A 26,092-nucleotide genomic window follows, 5' to 3' on the forward strand; every position below is an offset into this window, starting at 1 on the left:
GATTTATAAAAGCAATAATATTTTGAGAGAGGGAGGACTATTTTTCATTCAAAATTTTGTTGGTCATTAATGAAATACCCTTATTTAGTACAAATAGTAAAAGTATAAATTTTAAAAGAGAAAAATCAATGAAACCTCCGGAAGAGAATAGCCAATGAACCACGTTTAAAGAAATTAATTTTAAATTAATTCCAAAGAGATAGATGTCAAACAACTTTATTATTTCATTATACATGTCAAAAAATTTCATTTGTCAATCGTCTCATTTGTTTGTTCATATTATATACATACATAATCAAACAAAATAGTGTCTGAGTAAACTCAGTAGCAAACGTTCTCTGATATTTTAGCTATTTTTAAATAAAAATGTTTTAAAAATTCAGAAATAACAAGGTAATAATTGATTTCCGAATTATTATACTAAAATTTTCTATAAAACCATTAATTATTATATTTAGAATCGCTGACTTTAAAAAGATTTAACTAAAAAATCAATATTTTAGCAAACCTTACTGTCTAAATAGAGCTTAAAAAACCAAACCAAGAGTTTGAATCAGGCAAAGAGGAACATAGTAAGTTCACAAACAAAGTATAATAAGCAGAACTTAGAATTACTATACAAGCCAATAATTAAAGTCTGAAAACCCCAAAAAAAAACTTCTTAAAAAAGCCCAAAAAATCATCAAACAACGTCTAAAGTTGAAACTACGTGAAGAAAAAAAATTGTAAAATTAGAACAGAATTTAAAGCGAGCTAAATATTATATTTTTTTTCTTTTCTTTTTTTCACTTCTCTATCTTATTTTATCTTTCCTTCTTTTTCTTCCCTTACGATTTTTAGTTCGGTCCTTTAGTAAACTCCCAAACATAGTGGAAGTGAACTGTATTCAAATGGAAGAGGTCTGGAATCCTCTTTTTATTGATATTAACATAATAATCATGGGTTTAGTCAGAAACTCATGATTAAGTGTGGGCTCAAAACATGGTTCCGCACCACATTTTCTTTCCAACAACAAAACATGTTTCCGTATGTCCCATACTCAATAATGAGAGGAGTGGAGCCCATTAAATCTTTTCCATCTTCTCAATTTCTATGAAACAAATAAATCTTCTCAATTTGTATGAAACAAATAAAAGATTTCAACCAATATTAGATGTGAACGCTTTGGGTATCAATTTTCCATTGAAACAAACACAAATTTGGATTCACGAATAATAAACGAGAAATTTTGCGAGGATTTGGCACTTTCAGAAACCCTATAGCAAAATCCTGCAGCCAGACAACCCCTGAAAGCATGAGATAATAGAACATCTAACACAATTAATGATTAATCATACTCCGTTTAAAAACACGAGTTCGGGAAAGACTTTCGATAGGCCAAAATATCAGTAGGATTCAAATACTAATCCATTAAGTAAGAATAAGTTGAGAAATTGATGAATTCTTATTGGATATATATAGTATAGAAATAAGGGTACAAAGCAATGCTCACAATTTAAAGGTTAAAGAAAGCTTAAATCTTAACTCTATTTATCATCTCATCGTGCATTATGTTGTTATTCATCTAGATTCATTGCATATACAAACACTTAAAAGAAAAGCTTATCAACAATGTTTTCAAAGACCAAAACTTCTTCAAACTCAACATATTTCTCATCTCCCCTATATAAGAAATTTCAATTGTAGCTCATCCTCTCACGGTTAGGGAAAAAAGGTCATTAGCCAATATTCTTTCTAGAGTAATTAGTTTTAAAGTTTAATTATATTATTATTATTTAAATAGAACTCTATTTACAATTGTCATCTTCTCACATGTAATATCACATACCAATATATATAAGCCAATAAATTACAATAATTTTCATAGCACTTTCATCTCCTTGAACAGGTATGTGCCTTTGTTAGTTTCTTCTTATTTGATTAGACTAGATCATTTTAAACTAATTAATTATATTGTATGTTTAATCTTTTTTATATCAAGAAATAGCAATAATTTTCACAGCACTTTCATCTATTTTCTTCTTATTAGATTAGCTTAGATTATTTTAAGCAATTAATTATACTGTATGTTTGATCTTTTTTTCAGATCAAGAAATTACAATAATTTTCACAGCACTTTTATCTCCTTCAACAAGTATGAGCCTTTGTTATTTTCTTCTTATTAAATTATATTATTAGATTAGATTAAATTGTTTAAAAATTATAAATTCATTGAAACATAAAAAAATCAGAGTGCATATTTTTGAAAGTTTGTGTTGAAAATCAGAAAGACGTTTAAATCCTAACAAAGTTACATGACAAGACAAAAGATGAGCAAGCCAAAGGAAATATAATAGCACAAGAATTCCAGCTTCAGTTGACGGAGATAATGATGACACTACTCTAGAATTACCAGAAAAAAATAAATGTGGAGAAGAATTGATCTTGGCTCAATTGAAAATAGTGTGAACACTGTGCAAAGCACGACATATTTTTTTTCCCCGCTGCAGTAATCCCGTTTTTTAACTGCTACAATAAATTTTTTGAATTGGCACAACATCTCGCTTCGCTACAGTATTCCCGTGTGCTACAGTAATATTTTTTTCAAAAACGCTCAGTTTCATGTTTGCTACAGTAATAATGCTATTGTAACATTGCTATAGCATAAATAGTAAATCTTGAGTTTTCCCATTTGTATAGAGGAGTAGATATGAAAAAAAAGGAATAAAGGACAATATATAATTTTTACTATAGCTTAAATTTTTTAGAAAAATTAGAAAACTTTTGAAGGGATTTTTATGCAAATTGTTATAATATTTTTATATGCTTATGTAAATGCTTTATCATATAAAATTATATTAGAGTTAACATTCATCTTTACTTTTTTAATTTAAGTTTATCAATAATTAAGATCTCTTGCATTTTGGAGGAAAACATGTGTCTTGTGATGAGATTTTATACTAATCATCTTACTATTAAATATTTTTTTACTTATATAATAATATTTTTCCTCAAGTCAAGCTCTTTTTGATGAAATTTATTTATATTTTTTATCCATCAGCAACAGATTATTGTATTTTTGTTCATACTCAACACTATATTTAATAACAAAAATAAACATATTGGAGATCAATGATCTGATAAATAAATATATTACATGAAGTTTGATCTATACAAATTGAAAAAAGTGATCTTGTGCATACAACTATATGGAAGTATATTAACCATAGTTTAACACACAAATCCATTTCATCAAAATTTTCAAAATATTTTTAAAAAATATGACAAATATAATAATCTGGGTTTACATATTGGGAACTCAAAAGGAATATGATTGATTCATAATAAGAAAATAAAGCAAAAAATAAATAATTTTGATGGTTAACCACGTGCATTGCACGTACATAAAAACTAGTACAATAATAATCATGATAAATTGTAGTTCTTTTTCAGAAAATTTAGTTGATTTCTAAATTATGCTTAAAAGTTATGCCTCTGAGAGCACAAGGGAAGAGTCTAAACATGATTTTGATAAATAATCTGAAGCTTGCAATAATAAAGAGCAACTGAGGTCCAATGAATATTTAAAAAAATTGATTTCCTTTTGATGAGTAATATTCCAGAGAATGCACATACAGTGTAGTTGTTGCCTTACTCTTCTTCCTTAATTCCTCACAGATTCAATACATCTCTCATCGCAGACATATTCCTGCTTAAATAGACACCTGAATAATTTTAGCCACTGCAATGCCTCGGATTAATTTTTGATTGGATAGAACGATGCTGCTTCACTTTCATTTAGCAGTATAAGTTCCAAATTTGGGTATCTTTCTGAACAAATTCCTGAAGATAAGAATTAAAAAAAAAAATCAGAATATACAAAGGAGGTGCATCTCCATGAAGAATGAATAGAAACATGCACTGATAGTCTTAATCCAAACTTGGACATGTAAGTTGTCATCCAGGGCATATTACCCAAATTCCAGCCAAACAGCCAAGAATCTTTAAATATTTGAAAAAAAAACCTCCCCTAAAGGAATTAACTTGGGGGTTTTCTGAGAAAACCTGAAGGGGGCTATTTCAGAAATGCCCACACTTATGGGGTCTTCACAAACCCAGTAACACCATACGTTCGGAGGGCTTCCTGACAATTATACTTATCTTCTTTTTTTTTTGGTTGGGAGGGCTGATTAATTTTTATGCTCTTTCTGAAGATGGGGTTGGCATTTCGCATGTTAAGGGGGTATTCTGTGAAATTTTCCCTTATTTTCTGTTATTCCTCATTAGCAAAAAACCTCTCTTATATCAATGTTTTGGTTAAAGCAATACCTAGAGAATTTTATAGTTTTTAAACCATTTTTCTAGCTCTCAATCCGCCTATATGAAGGCTTATTCACAAGTATGATCTGATATGGTGAGAGAAATGGTCATAGTAAATACTGATCCGGTTAACAAATAAGCCAGCCAAATCTGACAAGCCAGCAGTCATTCTTTTGATATTTAGACTACCGATTTTAGAAACAAAAATTTAAAAGAAAATTTAGAAATAAATTTAACATGGGTCAATAGGTCTCGTGAAGTAACTTGTGACAAAAAGATCCATTTTTTGAGTGTGAAGAAACTGAACTGGTAAGAGATTTCCTTTTTAAGTGTGCCTAGATAGATCTTGCAGATATCAAAGTTACTTTCAACATAGATTCAACAACTAAGACTAATGTGATATGGTGAGAGAAATGGTCATAGTAAATACTGATCCGGTTAACAAATAAGCCAGCCAAATCTGACAAGCCAGCAGTCATTCTTTTGATATTTAGACTACCGATTTTAGAAACAAAAATTTAAAAGAAAATTTAGAAATAAATTTAACATGGGTCAATAGGTCTCGTGAAGTAACTTGTGACAAAAAGATCCATTTTTTGAGTGTGAAGAAACTGAACTGGTAAGAGATTTCCTTTTTAAGTGTGCCTAGATAGATCTTGCAGATATCAAAGTTACTTTCAACATAGATTCAACAACTAAGACTAATGTGTAAACTTACCAGTTACGTAAGATGTTGGTTTCAGGAGTTTGGATCCATAGTGGCTAAACAATATCCACAAGATACAGCTCCAAGCCTTTAGAACTTGGAGCCAAACTGGAAATTTAAGCAACTTTCAGTTTGACAGCAGCACGATTCATTTATACTCAAAATACCAAATACAACCACAACCTATGATGTTTTAACCCAGAAATTGGAAGATGGTCATAAGTTGACAAGGAAAAGTATTTTACTCCGCAAGTATAAAACCTCCAAAAACCAAGAAAAGGTCAAGTATCACAGAAATCAAATCAATTTAAATTCACTTAACAAGGGAAATAAATCCCATACAAATGAAATCATCTAACCTTGCATGGTGCTTGAGTAGCAAGGAAGGTGCAGATCTCCGAGCTATTGGTGGGTGCGATGGTCCAGTTCCACAAAATAATATACAAGATAAAGCATAAAACACTTCCTACCCCTTCTTATCTTTGATCTGGAGTCCCCATGCTTGTTTGCTTGTTTAACTGTACCAAACAACAATGAACTCTTATTAAGGATCAAACCACCAACATAGTGAATTCCGTAGAAGTATATGCAAAATCTATACAACAAATTAACTATATGATAACAAAAACAGAGGTACGTAAAATGTCACAGAGTGAAGTAGCTACAACGAAAGTCACAGTCAATAAAAACAGGCCCTATCAAGAGTGAAATACATGTAAATGAAGCTATTTAAATTCTACCTTGTAAAAGTACTTCTTCCGTAGTTTGATAGCCATGCGTATGCAGCGCTTCACTTTAATCTTCAGTTCATTATCATTGAAAATCTGAAATAGATTAAACAGAGAGCACTGTTATAGCATTGTCATAGGCTAACATCAGGCACTTGAAAAGTGTTCCCATTCTCCTTTGTCGTTCACAGAATCATAATTCTAATAATTTATCAAAATCATGAATGTAAATGCCCTAATAATAAATAATAGTCAATACTAACGTATTTACAATGGATATGGTCCTTGGTGGAGCTGAAGGGGGAAAAAGATTCATAATTTTATAAGGCTGAATCCTAGTATATATTATAAAGGATTAATTGTTGCTACCATTATTATTGTGGTAGTAGAAACTTATGGCCAAGGAGCATCCTTAGTAAAATAATACTGCCCAACATTTGCAACTTTGGTCAAAGTAAACCAACAAGTAAACAATGTTTAATGAATAAAACCCTGCATAACAGAGAAATGCTATAGCTCCCTGGACATTTGTTAATGTTTAATGGAAAATGAAATTTATTCAGCACAATTGCCAGTTTACATGTTGATGTTCTATTCAAGTTGAGAAAGTTCTGAAAGAATGAAAAGAAAGTACAAAAAAGGGGAGGAGGGCGGGGGCAACTTGAACTAACCTTGATTACATCATCAATGGAACGAGTCTGTCTCATGATTTTTTGACGGTTCAGGATAAGAATTGCAGCAACACAGAACACAGGCAGTTCATCGTCCCCATTTCTTGTTGATCCAGCTGTTGTGCAGCCATGGAGCTGATTGTCTTTGACCCAGAAAGTAGCCTTTGTCAAGCCACAAAATGGGTGATTTGAGATGGATCTCAACCCATTGCTGTAGGGTGAACAAGAATCATCATGACCCTGTTCACGTTTGGGACTTTTATATTTTCTTTTACCATTTTCACTTTTTCCTTCCCTCAAATCTGCGCTTGAACTTTTCCGTAGCTGAAGAACTAATGGTTCAAGGCAATTTTCCTCTAATTGCTGCGCCATGGCTTCACCAAAATCAGCTGCCCACATCATCTGGAGAGTAAAACAGAATTAGAAATGTAATCACAGCAAGAGTTACATAAATATGCTCCGAACTTTATCATATTTATTGCAATTTGACATCTATGGATACATGTGCATCGACAAAGAATATATTCTAAGAAAGGGGTGTCAACATGACTGCAGAATTTTACAACAACAAAGAAGTGTTTTTCTCGAATTTTTTGGTGTGGCTACTAGAATCCTATTCTTCCATTCAGTTCTATTTAGGGTTATCTGCTTAATTATGTTAACCGCTATAGCATCCTTCTTAACAGCTTATAGCCAATTCTCTAAGGGCCACCGCTACTCTCTTTACTCTATTAATTCCAATCTTGGTACCTCTTAATTGGTGCATTTTATTGCCTCTGTTGCATATGGTCAAACCACCTTGATCAATTCTCCTGCATATTTATCATTGTATGGTGCTAACCGTTGAAATTGATAACTAAGGAACTTATTAAAATCAGTACTCAGTAAATTAAAGATCAATCCAATCTCAATGCAGCCATAGAAGACAGGAACTAAGAATGAGTCAAATTGTTGGAATTAGTTCCTCCAGCAATTCATCATCAGTGAGATCAAACCCAGAAAAAAAAGGAATTTTAGTTATTAACTATGTAAGGGTCATTTTACCCAGTGTGTCATAGAGACAATTGAAGCATTAACATTGCACCAAAGTTACACAAGATGCTTAAAATAGAGTACAGCAAGAGGTAAAATAGGACTACAGATTACTTAAAACTAGCGCAAGAATAACACCAAAGCCAACCCCCCCCCCCCCCCCCCAACGCCCACAAAAAAAATCACACACCACACAAAGCCCTCTAGGGTAAATGCCATGCTTCCACATCCAATTCAAAAAACCAAGGACTCATACTGATAAAGTTCATAATGCACAAAAGAGATATGGTGCACCATTTGATAGAGAGTAGCCTCTGGAAGCAATCAGTTTGCTAAATGATATTCAGGAAAGGAAGGGATAACAATGAGGGGTTAAAGGGAGTCAAATTGATTCACAGCTTAAACCTGGTAGTGGGATTTGGCTCGCAAGTGTCGCTTAAAACTGGACTCCGCATGGAGTAGAGTATTTCAAATGATTTTAACTCTAGAGAGGTCCTGATTGACCTTTAAACCAACCTGGATCTCACCTGTGCATGGGATCGAAACTGACCTCTAATCGTCTTTCAGGGGATTATAAATATTCTGGGTGATTGCTCACTCCTATTGAGGATAAAATGAGAGAGAATCGACTAAGCGGTTTGATCATGTGCAATGGATAGCTCTTAGTGCACCTGTTAGGAAAAATGATAATATTATAGTTAATGGGGCAAAGAGATCTAGAGGCAGACCAAGAGATCTAGAGGCAAACCAAAGTGAACTTGGATGGAAGGAATTAAGAAGGATATGATAATGATTAACTTAACGGAGGAGATGGCCCATACTAGAACGGAATGGAAGAATAGGATTCATGTAGCCAACCCCAAATATTTGGGATAAGGCTTTGTTGTTGTTGTTGTTGTAAATATTCACAGTGAACCTAGTTACGAAAAGGCTAAAAGTATAAAAGCAAAGGTCAGTTTGAAATGAGCACAATTATTAAATAACCATGATGAAGCTAGCCCAAAGAGGTCAAAATTAGAGAGAAGGCAGTTAGTTGGAGGCCTACATGATGACACTATAAACTTCCTCCATGTATCAGACCTAGCCTGTGAGTCCCCCTCTCTGTTTCCATCTTATGAAGACATAAAATTCGCAGTGTTCAACCGACACATATTGCCAACACCAAAATGTTGTGCTTGATGCATGCCGGATGCTTTAAAGCCATTTGCTGATCGAACATAGAAAAAGACTCTTAAGCATAAGCAGGAGACTATGTCAGCAGAATGTAGCACCTAATAGGCCAGGTATTGGGTTTATTTTCAAATTTACTATGGTATTATCATGACTTTATTAAAAGACATTTAAATTGGTAAGGGTTTATTTGTTTCCTTTCCATTTTCAAATTTAGAGAAATCCTAATAAGAAGGAAATTTCATGTGTATATATAGAGGCACACATAAAGATATGTAGTCTTGCTGCCGCAACCATGTAACCTACTTCTTCAGAATTTGTCATTTGGTTGTGTTGGTATCATGTCATATCCATGTTCTCGCTTTCTACAGGAACAGATCCTATTCTGAAGCTCTTTTGCATTATCTCGAGAAAAGGGTATAAATTTAATAATTTACTAAACTTACAACTGTAGCGCTTTCTTTAATAATGAAAAGTAGGCTCATGTCTATTGAGATATGCAAGGAATAAAATCTAACCATTTCGGAGCTACAATTCTTAGTTAATATACGCTACTTATGACATGGCGAAGAGCTACATAGAGCGTTAATAACCTCTAAAGCGGTGTATGGGCCTGTGTTTGAGACAGTAACAGATTTTAATGCTAAGATGACCCAATGTTAACTGTGTAACTCCTCAAACCATAATCCCAAAGCAGGTTGGGCCTACATACAAGATTGTCATATATTTTAACCATTAAGATTTAGATGCCCACACGTAACAAATCTAATAAGGTGCACACTAAACAACTCTGTAACCATTACCTAAATATTGCTAAACTGGTTATAAGAGGGCTAATTCTTGAATACATTTTGATTATTCATGTTGTGAATTGCCAGTATTCTAGACAATTTATCTATTAAATCAATTTATTAAACTTACAGTAACCTAATAAACCTGCAGATAGGCAAATGTCAGACATTTAATATTAATACCACTAACCATGGCAACGAGAGTGAGAATTTTGAAATTGCTGTGCTTATGTGGTCCATACTTTTTGCTGTTGACACAAAAGCTTCTTACATCAACTTACTAAACTTTCAACAGACAGTTTTTGGAGATAAAGTAGTCAACATTAGACATGGGATTCATAACTATATTTTCCTATTTTAGCTTAAACTCAATATTTTTCCACTGAAGCACAAGAAATATGTAGAGCATTTAACCACCTCTTAAATAATAGTCTTCAAGAACAAACCTCCCACATGCAGAGGGCCTCAGTAAAGGAAAGCTCCCGGCGAAAAAGTACTAGCAACATCCTGAAAGCAAAGTGAAGGCTTTCAGCACCAATAGCTGAAAGATGTTCAAATATTTCAGCATCGGTTAATTCCAATATCTTCCATAATGCTTGCAACTGTTTCATAACTCCAGTTGGTCCTTCCATCTGGAAATTTTCACGCTATGAAGGAGACCAGAATAAGATTTCAACAAAATAAGCAGTCATGAGAAAAAAAGAAACGAAGAAAGAAAAAAGCTGGACAGATGCAGCACATGACATGTACATGGGATTACCACTCTCCGTAGAAGCATCTCAAAGCACCAAAAGGCATCTGCATTATCCTCGTAAAGCACAACAAAAGGTGAAAGCAAATCACTCATACCTATAAAGAAATGTTGTGGATAAGATTAGTATGAACTGAAATGGATAAAAACTAAGGACTGATTTATTGGTCTCAAGAAAACACCCATGAAAATAAAACATCAACAAAGATAAGAAAGTTTAAAGAAAAACCTTGACAATATCCAGTTGCAGGATCAACCCATGCATAAACAGCAAGAATATCGGACATTCTAGCCATATTTTTTGCATCTTCATAAAATTCAAGGTGACTATCTGTTCTCACCACATCAACAACTGAAAATACAGGCATTAATCCAGGATTGTCACTAAAGAAATCTGAACAAAAGCCAGCACTAAAGGAAGCAATCATAATATTATCTGAAATTAGAACACATAAGAATATTACCAATTCGATGCAGTGTCCATAGCCATTCAGAAACTCTGTCTTCACCGCCTATGTTTCCATTTGATGCAGTTCCATCAATTTTAGCTATTTCAGGAGCATCCATTATACGCAGTCCACTAACTGTTCCAGTGTTACATTTCATTTCTTTGGAAGCACTCACATTATTTAGTACATCTGGACGAAAGATCTCATTTTCACTGTTGCTGACACGCAAACTATTGGACGAAGCATTTGATTCCATAATCAGATCTACGTTGTTGCTTATTTGAAAACTATGCATGTGTTCATCATCATATCTTGGTGGATGTTCACAAACAGATATCCCACCATCATGCATCTCAACTCCATTCATATCATTATCAGCATTTGTGAATAAATTTGAAAAAGGCAGAGAAGGAAAATTGAACAAACTCTCAGTTAAATATTGAGGTTCATGCATTTCTGTCTGTGATGTTGAGAAACAATCATATGCCCCAGAAGAGGGAACGTACGAAGAATCATATGCTGCACTCTCGGCATTGGCCCTGACACTGACAAGTTCTGTCAGATTGGTTGAGCACTTCCTTACATGAGAATATGTTGTATCTGCCTCTACTGTGTTAGCAGTATCATGAGAAGCCCGACCACTTTCAGTTGCTGCTTCTCTAATGTCATTATCTTTAGATGAGGTCCTCATATCCATCACTTTAGACCCAACAACATAAGCAAGACTGCCAGTCCCAATACTTGAGTGCATACCTTGACACTGCCTGATCAAATCCTCATATTTTTCCCTGCATTCAAACGATTTGCTAAGTAATACATTTTGTACATCTCAATACCTGGGTTCAACAAGTAGGAGCGAGGAGGCCTAAAACCATATACTTAGAAACATGCGGAAAAGAAATGCATCACCAATACATATGAGCAGTTTCAAAAGATATAACCATGTCTAGAAGTTAAAACTAAGAAGGTTTAACAAACTAAAGCTTCCAACTGACAGTAACAAGAACATAAAAACAAAAGGATTCTTGGTATGTTTTGAAGTCGTTCAAGATGTAATATTTAAGAACAAAAGAAGTTGTGCAAGCCACAAGATGGTCAAAGGTGACTAAATGCCAAAACCAGGTTAGGTTCTCCATCTTAATAAGAGTGACAGGAAGAGGAAACTGAAAGTGAACAGAGCAAAATCGATGATGCATAACAGGAAAAAATGGGATCCATATTCATCAAATGGAAAGGCGAATAGAAAATTGGACATAGTATTCTAAACTAAGCTTTTCACATTACTAAACGATAATGCAGAAGATGATACACCAAAAGGAAAATTATAGTATCCATGAAGATTAGTAGGTTAATCAGGAAGCTAAGCTAACATACATCTTGTCACGACCCCAATTATCCCAAACTCAAAGGAACTTGAACTCGGACTAAACCTGATAGCAAAATTACTCAAAATACAATCTAAAATCAAATTCGTAATTCGTCAAATAACCAACACATTTCTCTCTCGTAAAATGTATCAAAAATCAAACATAATCATCCAACATGAACAATGGTACATATCCATCAACTAAATAACATCATTATATATTCTCTGTACTAGATATATATCCAATCTAAAATAGAAGAAAATCCTTGTTATTCAAACTATCCTAAATCCAATTAAATAATAGAAATTTATGCAAATCTCTACCAAAAATAAAAAGACTAGTATTATTTCTTGATCCTTCCCAAAATCACGAAGTCATCAACTCCATCTAGTCTAATGATTCCTGCAATTGACTTTTCAACTCCATCATCTCTACAAGTGCTATGCGTTAATGTGTTTTCGAGATCAGTCCTGTTCCTGTAACTAAATGAATAGCAAACTCAATCTCTTTATCAGGTAGCAACACTGGTAATTCTTCAAGAAACACTTTGGGGCATTCTCAAACAACTGAAATTACATACAAGCAAACCTAATACTTCTCGATGCTAACTACACTGGCAAAACAATGACAACCCTTAACAATCTAGAGGTTCGCATGACTGAAACAAGATATTTCTTAGAGCAGATTCGTCAAGTTGTTTAGGGAGAAATACTCTCCTATGTTCGAGCTCACAAGATGAGGGATTTTGTAGATTTGAAGAGAATGATATGTCAGTAGAGGAATATGAAGTCAAATTCAATGAGCTGCCTCCGTATGCACCTGAGCTGGTAGAAGAGAAAATCCAAAGATGGAGATGTTCAAAAAAGGCCTGAGGCCAGAAACATATAAGAAGATTACTATAGCCTTGTCGAAGACTTTTGACAAGGCAGCAAAGATAGCTAAAGGGCCAAACAAGCAAGTAAAAGAGAAAAGACTACAAATGAAGCAGCATACAAAAGTTGGGATCAGAAAAAGCAGTCTAAAGACGAGGGCATTAAGAGAGAAACTAGCTTTTAGACCTTCTAAGAGGCCTACATTTCAAAAATTAGGAGCTCTAATATAAAGATCAAGACATTTTGATCATAAGAAGTGGCCCCAATTCAGAAGTGCAAAATGTTATGATAGAATACTAAGATGTAGACTTGGTGATTAAGAGAAATTAGAAATTTGATTAAGAGACTAAGAGTGTTAAAGCAATTGAGTTTAGTCTCACATTACCTACAAAACACAAAACTCTTTGGAATTGTATCCCTACATAAAGGGAGTAGTTGTAGCTTTAAGCAAAAAAAGAAAATCTACAATTATTTGACTGCTAACATGGTATCAAAGTCATGGTTCTCAAAATAAAACTTTAATAACTTAATCCATAAAATTAAATTACTTATTCCATAAAATTATAGTCTCTCCACTTATCAGCCTCTTTCCCCCAATTTGTCGTCAGTGCCCCCTACTTGAGGCCACCACCACTAAGCATCTGCCATCGCTGGCACCAAGCTCGCTTGAGCAGTTTTTTCATGGAGATTAACGCTCATATAATTAAGCATTAACTCTTTATTTAAACCCATTAACGCCCATATTATACTGGCGTTAATGCCTCAAAATTTGGCATTAACAACATATTATAAAGGCATTCACAACTCATTTAACTTGACGTATTAATGCCCATATTTATTTGAGCATTAACACGTCTTTGATCTCATTCGAAAGATGTTGATGAGTTTTTGGAGTTTTTGAATTGTTCATTGTAGATAGTGTTGAAGTTCGGACTTGTTCATGTAATCAGGTACTAGAGAGTTTTCAGTTAGTTTTTTTGGTTTTTTAAAGGTGGTAGGGTGATGGTACAAGTTTGGATTGGCTTAGAATTTATTTTTGGTAGGTGATAGAGTTGGAGTTATATCCACCATAGAGAAGTTACATTGTCATTATTTCAGAATACTTGATCGATAAGTTTTGTAATAGAAAGTTGTTTGCTAGTAATTATGTGTAGTGGAAGAGACTCATTTTGAGTAGTTTGAATTAATTAGTTTGGAAGGGCAAGGGAAGGAGGATCACTTGACAGGAAAATCTCTTTCTGGAAAGCAAACAAAGTGGGATGGAGATGATAATCAGCTCTTAAGTCAGTCATTGACTGCTATGGAGAAGTACAAGATCTAGTCCTTTATTGTACCACGGTGAAGGGATTAAGAGATTCATTGGAGTCAACCTACTCTAGGAAGAGTAGTTTGACACAAGTCTAGTTTGTTTCACTAGAGTTTTCTAGATGTCAGTTAGGTAGCAAAATTTTGGATAAGTATTATATAGAGATTAACAAGCTCCAAGTTGAGCTTTGAGAGATTTTTCCCATTACATCCAATGTTTTAAATATCAGTTATCGAAAATATATCGGACAACCAAAATTTATATTAGATCTTGATTATTGGGGATACATCGGGGATAAGTAGTAAAAATCGGAGTACCATAAGTGAGCATATATAATATAATGTCCTAAAATGTAATCTAAGCACATTTAATGAAATATAGAGAGAGAATCTTCGAGAGAGGTTGTCGATGGAGGTCTTTTGAGTGAGAAATTTGCCAGCGATTTCGGGAGAGAATAATGAAGGCGGAGAGAATTTGGGTTACACAATGAGCGGATGTAAAATAGAATAAGATAACATGGTTTTTGTTTAGTGGATGCGGGTCGGTTATGGAAAAAGAAGGGTTTTGCCTCCAAACTTGAACCGATTCACTTAGAATGTGAATTGTAAAAAATCAGGCGATTTTAACCCTTGAGAAATCAGCCGCTTTATCAAATTTACACCGATACACAGGGACAAATAAGCAAAAAATGGTATGCGATAAATTTTTGCAGAAATCATATCGATCATGTGTCAAACTCTATATATCGGCGATAATCGATAAAATCAGCCTATTTTTAGAACAATAATTAATCTATAAAATTTGCAGAGATGATAAGAGTAGTTAGAGATTCTGATATTTCTTGGAGGACTTCTAAAGGAGTATGAAATGGTAAGACTGTAGGTGATCACTCTTACAGGTGCAAGTTCGCTCTCAAATACATATCACTCATTATGTGATATTTTTCCCAAGTCTTCTCAGTTCTCAGAAGGAGTAAGAAGAGAATTTAACTTTGGTTACATAATAGAGGCAACAATACACATTCAAGAGTTTGTGGAGGCAGAACTAGGCAGACTTGTGGCGGAGGTCGCTTTGGAAGTTGAGGTTCTAGACATGGTAGATCAAACTGTCAAGATCTCTATGCTACAACTTTTGCTCCTTTAAATGCAGGCATCTTAGAAAGCCTAGAAGCTTATTTCTCTCCCTACATGCCTCTCTCTCAACCACTTCTACTAGTTTGTGTACTTCATCTATAATCTTTTCTTCTTTACTTACCTTCTCTTTTAGCTATCTCTACTACCTCCTCAAAGGTCTTCAATAAGATTATAGTAACCTTCTTATTGATTTCTGACCTCAGTCCATTTTCAAACAATTCCATCTTACCAAGTTCATCTTTTACTAACTTAAGTATGCTGAGACAACTCATCAAGCTTGGCTTCATATTCCTCTCCCAACTTATCATTCTGCTTCAAATTAATGAAATCCCTCTTTTTGCGACTCAAAAAAAAAGGAAAAAATTTCTCCATAAACAACTTAATGAATCTGCTTAAAGGAATATCTTGGGTGTTAGTGTCTCTCTGCGTCATTTCAGCCATGAAAACTTGTAGATTTTTAACAAAGCGTTGTCAGAACTATCTTGTCAGTGTAGTAAGCACCGAGAAGAAGGTTAGCACGGGTGCAATTCCAAATGTTTGAGAATACCCTGAAGTGTTTCTTGAATAATTGTCTCAGAATTGTCACCTAATAGAGAGATAGTTTACTTTTGATTTAATTCCAGGAACATGAACGATCAAAAACACCTTACTGCATAGCATCTGCAGAGATGAGGGAGTTGAAAAGTCAATTGTGGACAATGTTTTTGAAAACACTAGTCATTTCTAGGTGCCAGACCAAGTGCCTATAGCGTAGGTGCCTAAGTGGGCTTATTAAACACACTAGGTGTTTTTAGCATCAAGAGAGGAAGGAATCTTTTCAAACGTTCAAAATTTTATCCTTGACCGTTACCTAAGATGGATTTGGATAAGAGTTCTAAACTAATTCATTTTGACTTAAGACTCATTTTCTTCATCTTTACTATGGCTAAAAGAGCAATATGCCTATTTTAATGCAACACGCTTAGGCACTCCTAAAACCTGAGTGAGCAACCTAAGTACGACTTAAGGATAGGTGGGTGCCTAAACAGGCGCCCAGATCGCTTTTTAAAACATTAATTGCAAGAATTGTTAGATTATGTGGAGTTGATGGCTTCGTGATTTTAGGAAGGATCAAGCAATCCTATTAGTCTATTAAAAATAATAGAGGTTTGAATAAATGTTTATTATTTAGTTGGATTTGGAATGGTTTGAATACTTGGGTTTTTCTTTTATTTTGGATTGGATTTACATTTAAGATTTAACAGGGAGAATATATAACAATGTTATTTCATTGATTGATATCGACTGTTCTTCATATTGGATGCTTATTATTGCTTTTTGATCCATTTAACGAGAGAAAAATATGTTAGTCATTTGACGATTATGGTTTCTCATTGTATTTTGAGTAATTTTGCTAGCAGGTTTAGTCCGACTTCAATTTCCTTTGAGATCGGGAAATTGAGGTCATGCAACATCTTCACGCTAAAACGATTAAACGAAGACACGCAAAAAATAGGCACACATAAGATGGTAGATTGATAGTCTAAATCAATGTTTAAAAAAGTAGAAGCGCAAGGTGAAGCGCTAGACCCTTTGATGAGGCGAGGCGTAAGCTTCAAATCGTGAGGCGTAAGCTTCATAAGTTTAAGTATTTTAATTTTAGATTTGTAAAAGTTATTAACATATAATATTTAGTGGTATAATAATTTACAAAAATACACATTCATGTCTTGATTAGTAAATAAGAATAAAATATATGAAATATAGAAATGAATCATACTAAACTAAGCTACATGCATAGCATACATATTTCATTTATACTCACATTGTCATATTGAAAAGACATAGGGGCATTTTAATGTTAGTCAAAAATTCTTTTATACCCTCCTATCTTGTCTAAAACGTGTGCTTCAAAAGAAAAGTGCTTTATGAAGCATGAAGCGCACACTTCAATTATGCTTTAAGCAATGAGGCATAAGCTTCAAAGGATAAATAGATTCACTCTTGAATTCCAAAGCGTTTAACCTTCAAAGAGTTGTGAAGCGAGTTTTGAAGCGAGTTTTGGAGCGAGTTTTACAAAGCTTTTTCCAAACATCATACACCATTTAATTAAAAGTACGAGTTCGGGAAAATCTTTCTATGGCCAATATTACCCTTAGGTTTTTTTAAATATTACATTATTATCTTAATCTATTCTAATTATCTTATCTTATTTGAATTGGTAACCAAATAATTTATTCTATTCATAATTAGACTTAACATGTTATTGGATAATATAGATACGATTCATATAATTTAAATCCTTTACTTATTTCAGTTCGTAGAGAAATCTAAAAAACATATGCTAACCAGCACCTAAAAGTTTTTGGACTTTGTAAAAATTATTCTCCAAAATTTTTAAATTATAAAAATACCCCTACAAATTCAAAATTTATTAAAGCATCTTGAAAAGTATAAATTTTACTTATTTCAATTCAGTAAGAAATCTGAAAAATATATGCTAACTAGAAACTAAATTTTTTTTGACTTTGGAGAAAATATCTTGTAAGTTTTAAAAATTACAAAAACACCTCTAAAAATTTAAAATTTATAAAAAACACCTTGAAAATGTCAAACTTATAAACATACTAAAAACCTACAAATAACACAAACAACCTCCAAAAAATTTTAGAATTTACAATACACACTTTGAACTTTTTACAAATTGCAAAATAAAACCCTCAAAATTGTAAAGTTTACAAAAATCTTGATAATTTCTGACCTAATAGTACATTAAAAAATATCCCTACATAAATTTATAACTTATAAAAACACTCTTTAAAGTTTTAAAAATTACAAACAATCCTTTAAATTTTAAATTTTAAAAAAAATAACCTGAAAATTTCAAATTCATTAGTAAATTGAAAGCATAGGAAGTATTAATAGTCTATAAACAATTTACAATCTGTAGAAAAGACCTATAAGTTTAAAAAATTATAAAAAAATCCTTAAAATTCATAATTTACAAAAAAACTTCATGAGAATTTCTAACCTATAGACACTAAAATGAATATGCAAAATTACTAACCACCCCTAAAAATTTAAAATTTTGCAAAAAATATCATACACCTTTTAAAAGTATAGGTTTAAAAAAAATTCATGGTAAATATTACCCATAATTTTTTTGAAAAGAACATAATTAATTAAAAATCTAGTAAATTTAAAATTTATAAAAAATAGCCTTAAAAGTTTAGTACATTGCAAATTACCCCTCCAAAGTTTAAAAATTTTCAATAATTTTTTTGTAATTCCTTGATTTTAATGTATTGTTTAATAGTTTTGTATATTTGTAAATTATAAATTTTAGGGTGTTTTTTCACACTTTTTAAAACTTTTGAGGGTGTCTATTTTGTAGTTTTCTAAATTTTATTGTGTTTTCAGGGTAATGCACATATACATCAATTAATGATGATATTGAAGAATGGGTCGTTTTTAAGATTATTAGACCATAGTTAAGTGTGCACATCACTATTCCTAGACAGTATAGTTTATATATGCAAACATTTTCAAATAATCTATGTAGTGGTTAAAAAGATTTCGACTTTAACGTACTATTTTTTACAAGTTATATTTAATGTGAACCTACCATATAATTTTGTTTGTGACCATTATAATTTTAATATGTTTGATTGATTGACTATATACGTATATAGGCCATATATTACTTTATTTTCTCACATGAGCTAACATTTGGTGCTTAATAATTTAAATTATTACTTTTAAATTCAATATAAAGAGGAGTTCTAATAACATTTATTTATTTACCTACAGTATAATACAATCTCAATTCCTATTTTTTCTAAAGATTTATTTCATAGTTACACGTATCAAATTAGTAACTAAAATAATAATTATTTATGCTTAAATTAGAATGATTGTAGTTGGTCACTTACTATGAAACTTTTATGAAGATATATACCTTATTTTCTATAGCTATTTGCACTGTCCATGTATATTTTATAAATTAGTTCTTAATTTGACATAGTAAATTACTTTTTCTTTGTAGAAATTTCTTCTTTGACTTTTAGACTGTGTAATCACTATATCATCATTCTAGCATAGAAATGACCTCACTCTAAATGGCTTCAAACTAATATTTGAGTTGTACTGAAGTATATACTATTGTTACTATGGGCATATATTTTTTAAGAAAATTATGTCAACACTTTTTAAATAGAAGAAAATATTCTAACCTCTGATATTATAAAAATTAAATATAACCAATTGAATGATTATCAAAAGAGAACTTACATCAGAAAAATATGAATAATAAGATAAAGATGAAAGGTAATGACATTACTAACAGTACTACAAATAGCAAACTAGAATGTAAAAGTTAACCTATTTTGTGAAGCCCAATTGCTGGCTATAAGCATCGAGATTTCCATATATATTTTATAATTTATTTAAAAAGGTCATATAATCTTATATAATAAAATTGATTTAATATTGAATAGTAATATCATTGTAATAATATTATTATTAGAAAAAAATTCTTCATGAATCAATATACTCTTTACGATATATAAGCTATACACTCTAAATTATTATGTCTTTTATAGAGCCAAAAAATTTAAATACGAACCTCTAACATGTTGCTCTCACAACAGCAAAATCCACTTAGGAGATATGGATATTCTAGATGAGTTATGTATTCTATATACAATATAATTGTCCTAGGTAAGTGAGTTACAATAGCATTTTTCATTCACATCTTTTGGGGTAACATTTGATAAGGACCTTGCATCAAAGAAAAAAAACTTTATATTTAGAGCACATGGCGAAATATATCATAATCTCCCTGTTCTAATTTTGAAAAAAAAATTCTTTATACTTTCAAATTTACTTTTATGATACAGAGAATGAGCTATAAAATTGAATGAGAATATTAGACAATATAAATATGAGCGAAACATCAACTAAAGTTAACATGAATATGAGTCAAAACTAAAAATTTAATGGACATATTGCAAGTAAATTCATATGTAAAATTCTTTTGCGAATTGAATGTCACCCATCTTTTGAAGACTTCAAGATACTAATAAATAGAGATGTTGTACTAAATTAATGTGTTTATAACTTACAAATAGTGGATCACGTAACCAAATTCTGGGTTGAAGGAAACAATTACAATATTTTATTTGAGAGAGAGATTATTGAGTTGATGATCAATCCCACAAAAAAACTTTGTTTTTTATTTTTACTCTATTTTTAACAATTTAAATAATCATGATATTCAACCACGTGCATTGCACGTGCATCTCAACTCATGGTATTCAACCACGTGCATTGCACGTGCATCTCAACTAGTTGGTCTAAATACATATGACCATTTATGGTTCTCTTGGTATATCCCCAGAATGCCTTATCAATATGACACAAGCACAAGGGCGAAGAATGTGCACATGCTTGAAACCTCCTAAGATTGTAGAATCGTGAAATCCAACTATAGCAAAGCCATTACTGGTTCTCTAGGTATATCCCCGGTACAGAATATCAATATAAACTCCTATTCTCCTATATCAAAAAATGGGATTAACGAGAGGCAGCTCCACAGTTTCAAGAACAAATGGACCTTTCAGCAGAGGGAGATTTAGAACCATATGTATCACAAGTCATAAACATCCTAAGTTTGATGGCCATGAAGTTTAAACCTAGCACAAGCCCTGTTGAGCATCAGTACACTCAAACTAACGGTAATAAATTAATTAAGATAAGAGCAAATTCTTCTGTCATAGACCTGTTTTATATACCTAATACAGCTGATTTCAAAATTTCCAGTTTATCTGTAAGAGATTATGATATTAAACCTCAGCAGACCAGTAAGCTGTGGCTGTTTAATAGACTTAACACAAGATAATGGTCTTATACAGTTAGCTCATAAATAACTACTGAATATGATAGAGAAGAGTTTTAAAAAAGAAACCTCCGAGCCATTCTCAGCTGCTTTCGGTCCTCAGCTGTGCTATTCAGGTCATAGCATCCAAGAAGAAATTCCCACACTTCTGCACGTATAGAAGGATCCACACCCTGCTTATGCAGAAAAAGAAGAGCATGAAAAAAAAAGATGCCATCAACTAATTTACAGTTTGATATTAAATCTAGAGTTACCACCTGGAGGGAAAGTTCATTTCCGTTTAAAGAAAGAATTTTACAAATCAGTTATTTTCATATTAAATTACAGTATAGCTCAGTTAGAATTTTTTTAGTTGGCAAAGTAGTGCATCTCCCCTCCATGTAAAAAGTTACAACACATAAGCAATGCTTTCTGTACGTTTGTGAGCTCTAATTGACATTGTTTTCGTGTTCTTGAACTTCATATGATAGCAACTTGACCTCTTAATCAAGACACCTTAGAATTTAGAATTGCGTATCTCTGCAAGTAAGACTACAACTTGCAGATGGGGTCTAAGATCAAAGCCAAACCAACTTCAGAATCCTCAATCACCTGACACAATATCAGGTGTGATTTCCACCAACCTGATTTTTAGTTCATTAGCAACTCAGGATTGGCCAAGCTGAGGCCCTGGTTAGTCTAATCAAGTATGATCGTTTTAAATTCATATCTCAGGTTACACTATCGCTTTACAGAAAAGTGGTACACTCAGACAAAGACAACAAACTGTGCTCTGGTCACGAATCCCCTTCTGGCCAAAGAACAGCTCAAGAAAATTAACATTTGGGGTGTTTCACAATTTTGAAGTGATGGTGAAAGTGTGGAAGTGACACTTTTCATATGCAAGGTTTGTCTCCTATGTGACCCCATACAGTAAGATAATTTCACAATTAAATCTCCCAGCTCACAATTTTAAGACCTGAAGTGACACCTTCACAATTGTAACATTATCCTATAGTGTGCCTAGTTTTACATTTTCCACTTTGTTTGCCAAACATATTGGATCTTTGATATTCCCCAAATATCCCTCAAATACTTTGTTTGCCAAACATATTGGATCTTCGAGCTTCCCACTCAACTTCTTTTACATTATCCTATAGTGTGCCTAGTTTTACATTTTCCACTTCCTACTGAGATTGGAAATTCCCCTATAAAGCTGCTAGTACCAGGTGAACTCATATTGGCCAAAGTGGAAGAGAAGGAATTGGTAGGGAGATTCAGCATGGTGCTCACTGAACCTCCATAATATCTAACAAGTCGAGTCTTATGTCAGTCATATAGAACACCAACACATAGAAAAAGGGCTGGAGGAACCAGTCCATGACTTGACATCGGTGGAATGCTACATCCAATTCCCTGAATGTTCGATAGAGCCAAATATTCCCCCCACTGATCGGAGTACACCGATTACCTCCCGAACCGTACAAGATAGTTACCACCTATCATACGACTTTCTAACTCAACTTCTTTTTCTGGTCGTTCCGCTCTGTCGGATCGATGGTAGTCTCAGAGATCTGTAACCCCCGAAATTTTTTACAACATGGTTCCTGCTTCCGTTTTGAGTTGCACATCTTTCTCCCCGGGAAATACTATAAGTATCACATCGTAGACCCCCACCCCAACTCTATCTTCCTTATCAGTGAACCGGAACATAGCGCATAGGTACTCTTCGATGCTGCGAGGATGAGACGTGACATACTACAATCACGTACAGAAGTTCTGCCCTTCGGCTGGAACCTCTCAACTGCTCCCTTTATAGGGTCCTATCGGAATACGTAGGCCCAAGCTTTTCCCTCCCCCGCCTCTGACATAAAGGCAGTAGTTCCCCATGGCTGACAAATGGAGGAGTTTAGGCTGTCAAAAAGAACCGGCCCTATCATGTAAAGAATGGTTTTTCGTGCTATACACCACGTTGAGAAAGACCAACCAACAACACAAATAAAGACCGTACAAAAGTGGTACCTCGAAAGGGAGGTGCTCCTTATGATGCTACGGACGGCTATCTGAAGTGCAATGATGGGCTCGGATAGGATAGGATTGTGCGTGCTGGGCCCTTCGGGTGTCCATATTTTGGCCGAGTTCTCCATAGCGTAGGCCCCTATGTTACGCGGCCGAAAGTAACTTTCACACTTTTACATTCATTTTCAGATGGCCAACCACTCACCACGAGGAAGGCAGTGAGGGAGAAAGTCATGGATGACAAGAGATTGAGCAGGTATCCAGTTTCTAAAGAACAAAAAGGCCAAGTGTCACTGTCTACTGATATAGATTAAGAGAATCTCCTGATATTCTTCACTAGTCAACCTCAAGCCCTCAACTACCAGTTTTATTTTACTGAATGGTTGAAATTGGCGTTTGGAGCAGACAGAACCTTAAAACTCCACTCACATTTGTCTCTTTGGCTCCACATGCCTCGTATGAGTGCGATTCCGTTTGAGAAATTATGTCAACGAAATGTGTGACTTGCTACTTGGTGTGTTAGCTCAAATGGCATCATCTAAACTGGTTATCAAGGTTTATTGGCATGGCATTCACTTGCTTATCATTTTCTTGCCAAAATTTTGACATCATCTCCAAGAGGGTTAGTCTAAGCTTGAGCATACCGTGAAAATGCCAAATTCCTTTTTAAAGATTTATTGACTAATAATTCTAATCATGTTCCTTAGCCGATATGAAAAAAGCTTTGATGATGAAAAGAGAACATAAAGAAATTTAAACTAAAAAAATATGAATTTAATAATATGAACTAGTTATACATGCATAACTACTTGAATATAAGTGCATAATACATACTTGATGCATCCTTGAAAATCATTTAAAATTTCATATAGTAAATATAGTATGCTATTATCTATAATTGTTCAATAAACTTACCCCTAAGATAATTAGCTTCAGTACTTTCTGAAAAGCTAAAACCTTTCCATCACTGTTGAAAACTGTTTGCCACTTTTCTGGCTTTAGCATTTTGCTTCCCTGCAGAATAAAGGACAAAAAAGAGAAATTTTTGCAACTCACAACGTTATGCGTGCTTGGATGAAGAAATATTCAAAATATTACTTGACAATTGAACTCACAAACTTGAAATACTAGTGTCCTATTAAAGAAAATACATTGATTAATACTTTTAATTTTCTTTAATATATATGATATCCAAATGGGTGCTACTTCTTATTGTGTTATAGGTGGTGTGTTATTCAGCATTAGATATTTGATGAAAGAAGAGACTTTAGTGCACATAAAATTAAAAATCATCAGACTCTTTAGCTAGTATTATAACCAGCATGATTTTCAACCAGATTATGGCATTAAATCTGTTGCCTGCTTCTACAAAAATCAGTTTTGCACCATTAGTCATCCTTGAGTGGAAATGTTCTATGCTTATGGTCGTCATCAATCATCACTTTGCGCATGGGTCAAATTTTATGTCAGCCAAGCATATCAATTTGATCCATATGTCACCCAAGTTGCACCCACTACCTTATGAATCTACTAGTGCAGAGCATTACTTATGTAACATGTTCTGTTTCAAAATGTTGGAACATCACCTGCTAGTTACTCTTGCACAAGCTGGGTGTTCGGATAAGAGGATTCAGTGTCTCAATGTTACAGAAAAGCACTAGGCTCCGCTAGGCATCGACACTGCGCCCAGCACCTAGGTGGGGCCTAGGTGGAGCCTAGATGGTTTTCTTTTTTTTGCTGTAGGTGGATACGATATTTCCAAAGTTCAGAGGAGGACGAGGTGTTCAGGTGGGGGTGGCTTGCGAGGTTGGTGGACATAGAGATGGCAACGGAGGAAATAAGACTACGACCTGAGTTTTGCATTCTGCATGCGACCCATGCTCACCTAGGCACTCCCAAGATCGAGACAGATGACCTGAGTGCTGCTTAGGCCTAGGCGGACACCTAGACCGCTTTTTAAAACTATGATCCACAAGATGCAAGCTTAGGATAGATTCATCTTTAACAAAGTTATCAAAATCAAGCTTCTTAACTAAAGAAAAATAATAATATGATGTGCATTTAAACGCCCAAAAGGACCTAATCTAAATAAACAAAATTTCCTACAACTAAACTAAAATTTCAAACAATAATAAATTTTCCAATCCTAAACGCGTAGTAACTCAAGTAGGACTTGTATACAAACTGAAATCTTTCTACAACAGCAAAATCTTCACCTCAAATTTTCAGGGTCAGTTACCTGAAGTATGTTCTTCCATTCATTTCTACTATGGGCCATATCCTCTGTTAAGCTAACTATTATCATATCATTTCTGATTGCTTCCAACCAAGTTATCCTCTTTCGAACTTTGCTTAATACCTCTGAATCAAATGAGCACTGTAATCAAATTCGTAGCAAGCTTGCACTTTTACATCTACTAGTATTACCATATATAGCTTCTCATGCTAATTACTATAAATTACAAAAAAAAAATCCATTTTCTCATCAGTCCTTCTAATTACTGAAAATAGAAGAAATCCATCAAAAACTAAGATCTAATTCCAAAAAAAGATTAACAATAATAACGACCTTTTTGGGCGAGTGAAGACAAGGCTCCCTCATCTCTCTCACGATCGAGCTCACTCTCTGCAGATTCACAACCCCTGATCTCCCACACATCCATCGAGCCTCCTCTCCGTCAAAAGACATCGCAATCTCACAACATTCGATCAAGATCACAACTTTTCCACAAATTGAATCGAATCAGAAACCAAAAACGCCAGAAAAAGCAAAGATCTGAGCATGAACTCAACTGAAAACAATCAGACTGAAGAGATTTTTGAAGGGATTCACCTGAAAACGAATGGGATTGAGCAATTTGAGAGCAGAGTTGCCATTTAGAAGAGAGGTACGTTTTCCCTCTTCGCTTGTGCGCTCAGTTTCTATTTTAGATTTTATTTTATT

At 33.6% G+C, this 26,092-nt stretch overlaps 1 protein-coding gene across 5 annotated transcripts; it reads right to left on the reverse strand.

The window, feature by feature from the left end:
- LOC109823886 (small G protein signaling modulator 1-like) lies at positions 3,547-26,092 on the reverse strand. Of its 5 annotated transcripts, XM_020390313.1 has the most exons (14): positions 25,982-26,092; positions 25,718-25,869; positions 25,388-25,509; positions 24,064-24,162; positions 21,220-21,323; positions 10,613-11,385; positions 10,378-10,500; positions 10,158-10,246; positions 9,844-10,044; positions 6,405-6,806; positions 5,746-5,829; positions 5,365-5,523; positions 5,018-5,113; positions 3,547-3,822 (listed from the first exon to the last, which is right to left on the reverse strand). In XM_020390313.1, exons 2-12 carry the CDS (start codon positions 25,809-25,811, stop codon positions 5,482-5,484), a joined length of 2,133 nt encoding a protein of 710 aa, XP_020245902.1. In that variant the 5' UTR covers positions 25,812-25,869; positions 25,982-26,092; the 3' UTR covers positions 3,547-3,822; positions 5,018-5,113; positions 5,365-5,481. The 5 variants fall into 5 exon arrangements, with proteins under 5 accessions (XP_020245902.1, XP_020245903.1, XP_020245901.1 ...); XM_020390314.1 differs by lacking the exon at positions 5,018-5,113 and having other exon boundaries at positions 9,844-10,029; XM_020390312.1 differs by lacking the exon at positions 5,018-5,113.

This window comes from Asparagus officinalis, chromosome 9, assembly GCF_001876935.1.
Source record: "Asparagus officinalis chromosome 9, Aspof.V1, whole genome shotgun sequence".
Classification (NCBI taxonomy): Eukaryota; Viridiplantae; Streptophyta; class Magnoliopsida; order Asparagales; family Asparagaceae; genus Asparagus; species Asparagus officinalis.

Coding starts and splice junctions, on each gene's coding strand:
- LOC109823886 (XM_020390312.1), bottom strand. CDS start 25,811: ATGGATGTGTGGGAGATCAGGGGTTGTGAATCTGCAGAGAGTGAGCTC. Junction 24,163..25,387: donor AATGGAAGAACATACTTCAG/GTAACTGACCCT, acceptor TTTATTCTGCAG/GGAAGCAAAATGCTAAAGCC. Junction 11,386..21,219: donor CAGCTGAGAATGGCTCGGAG/GTTTCTTTTTTA, acceptor GTTTGAATGCAG/GGAAAAATATGAGGATTTGA.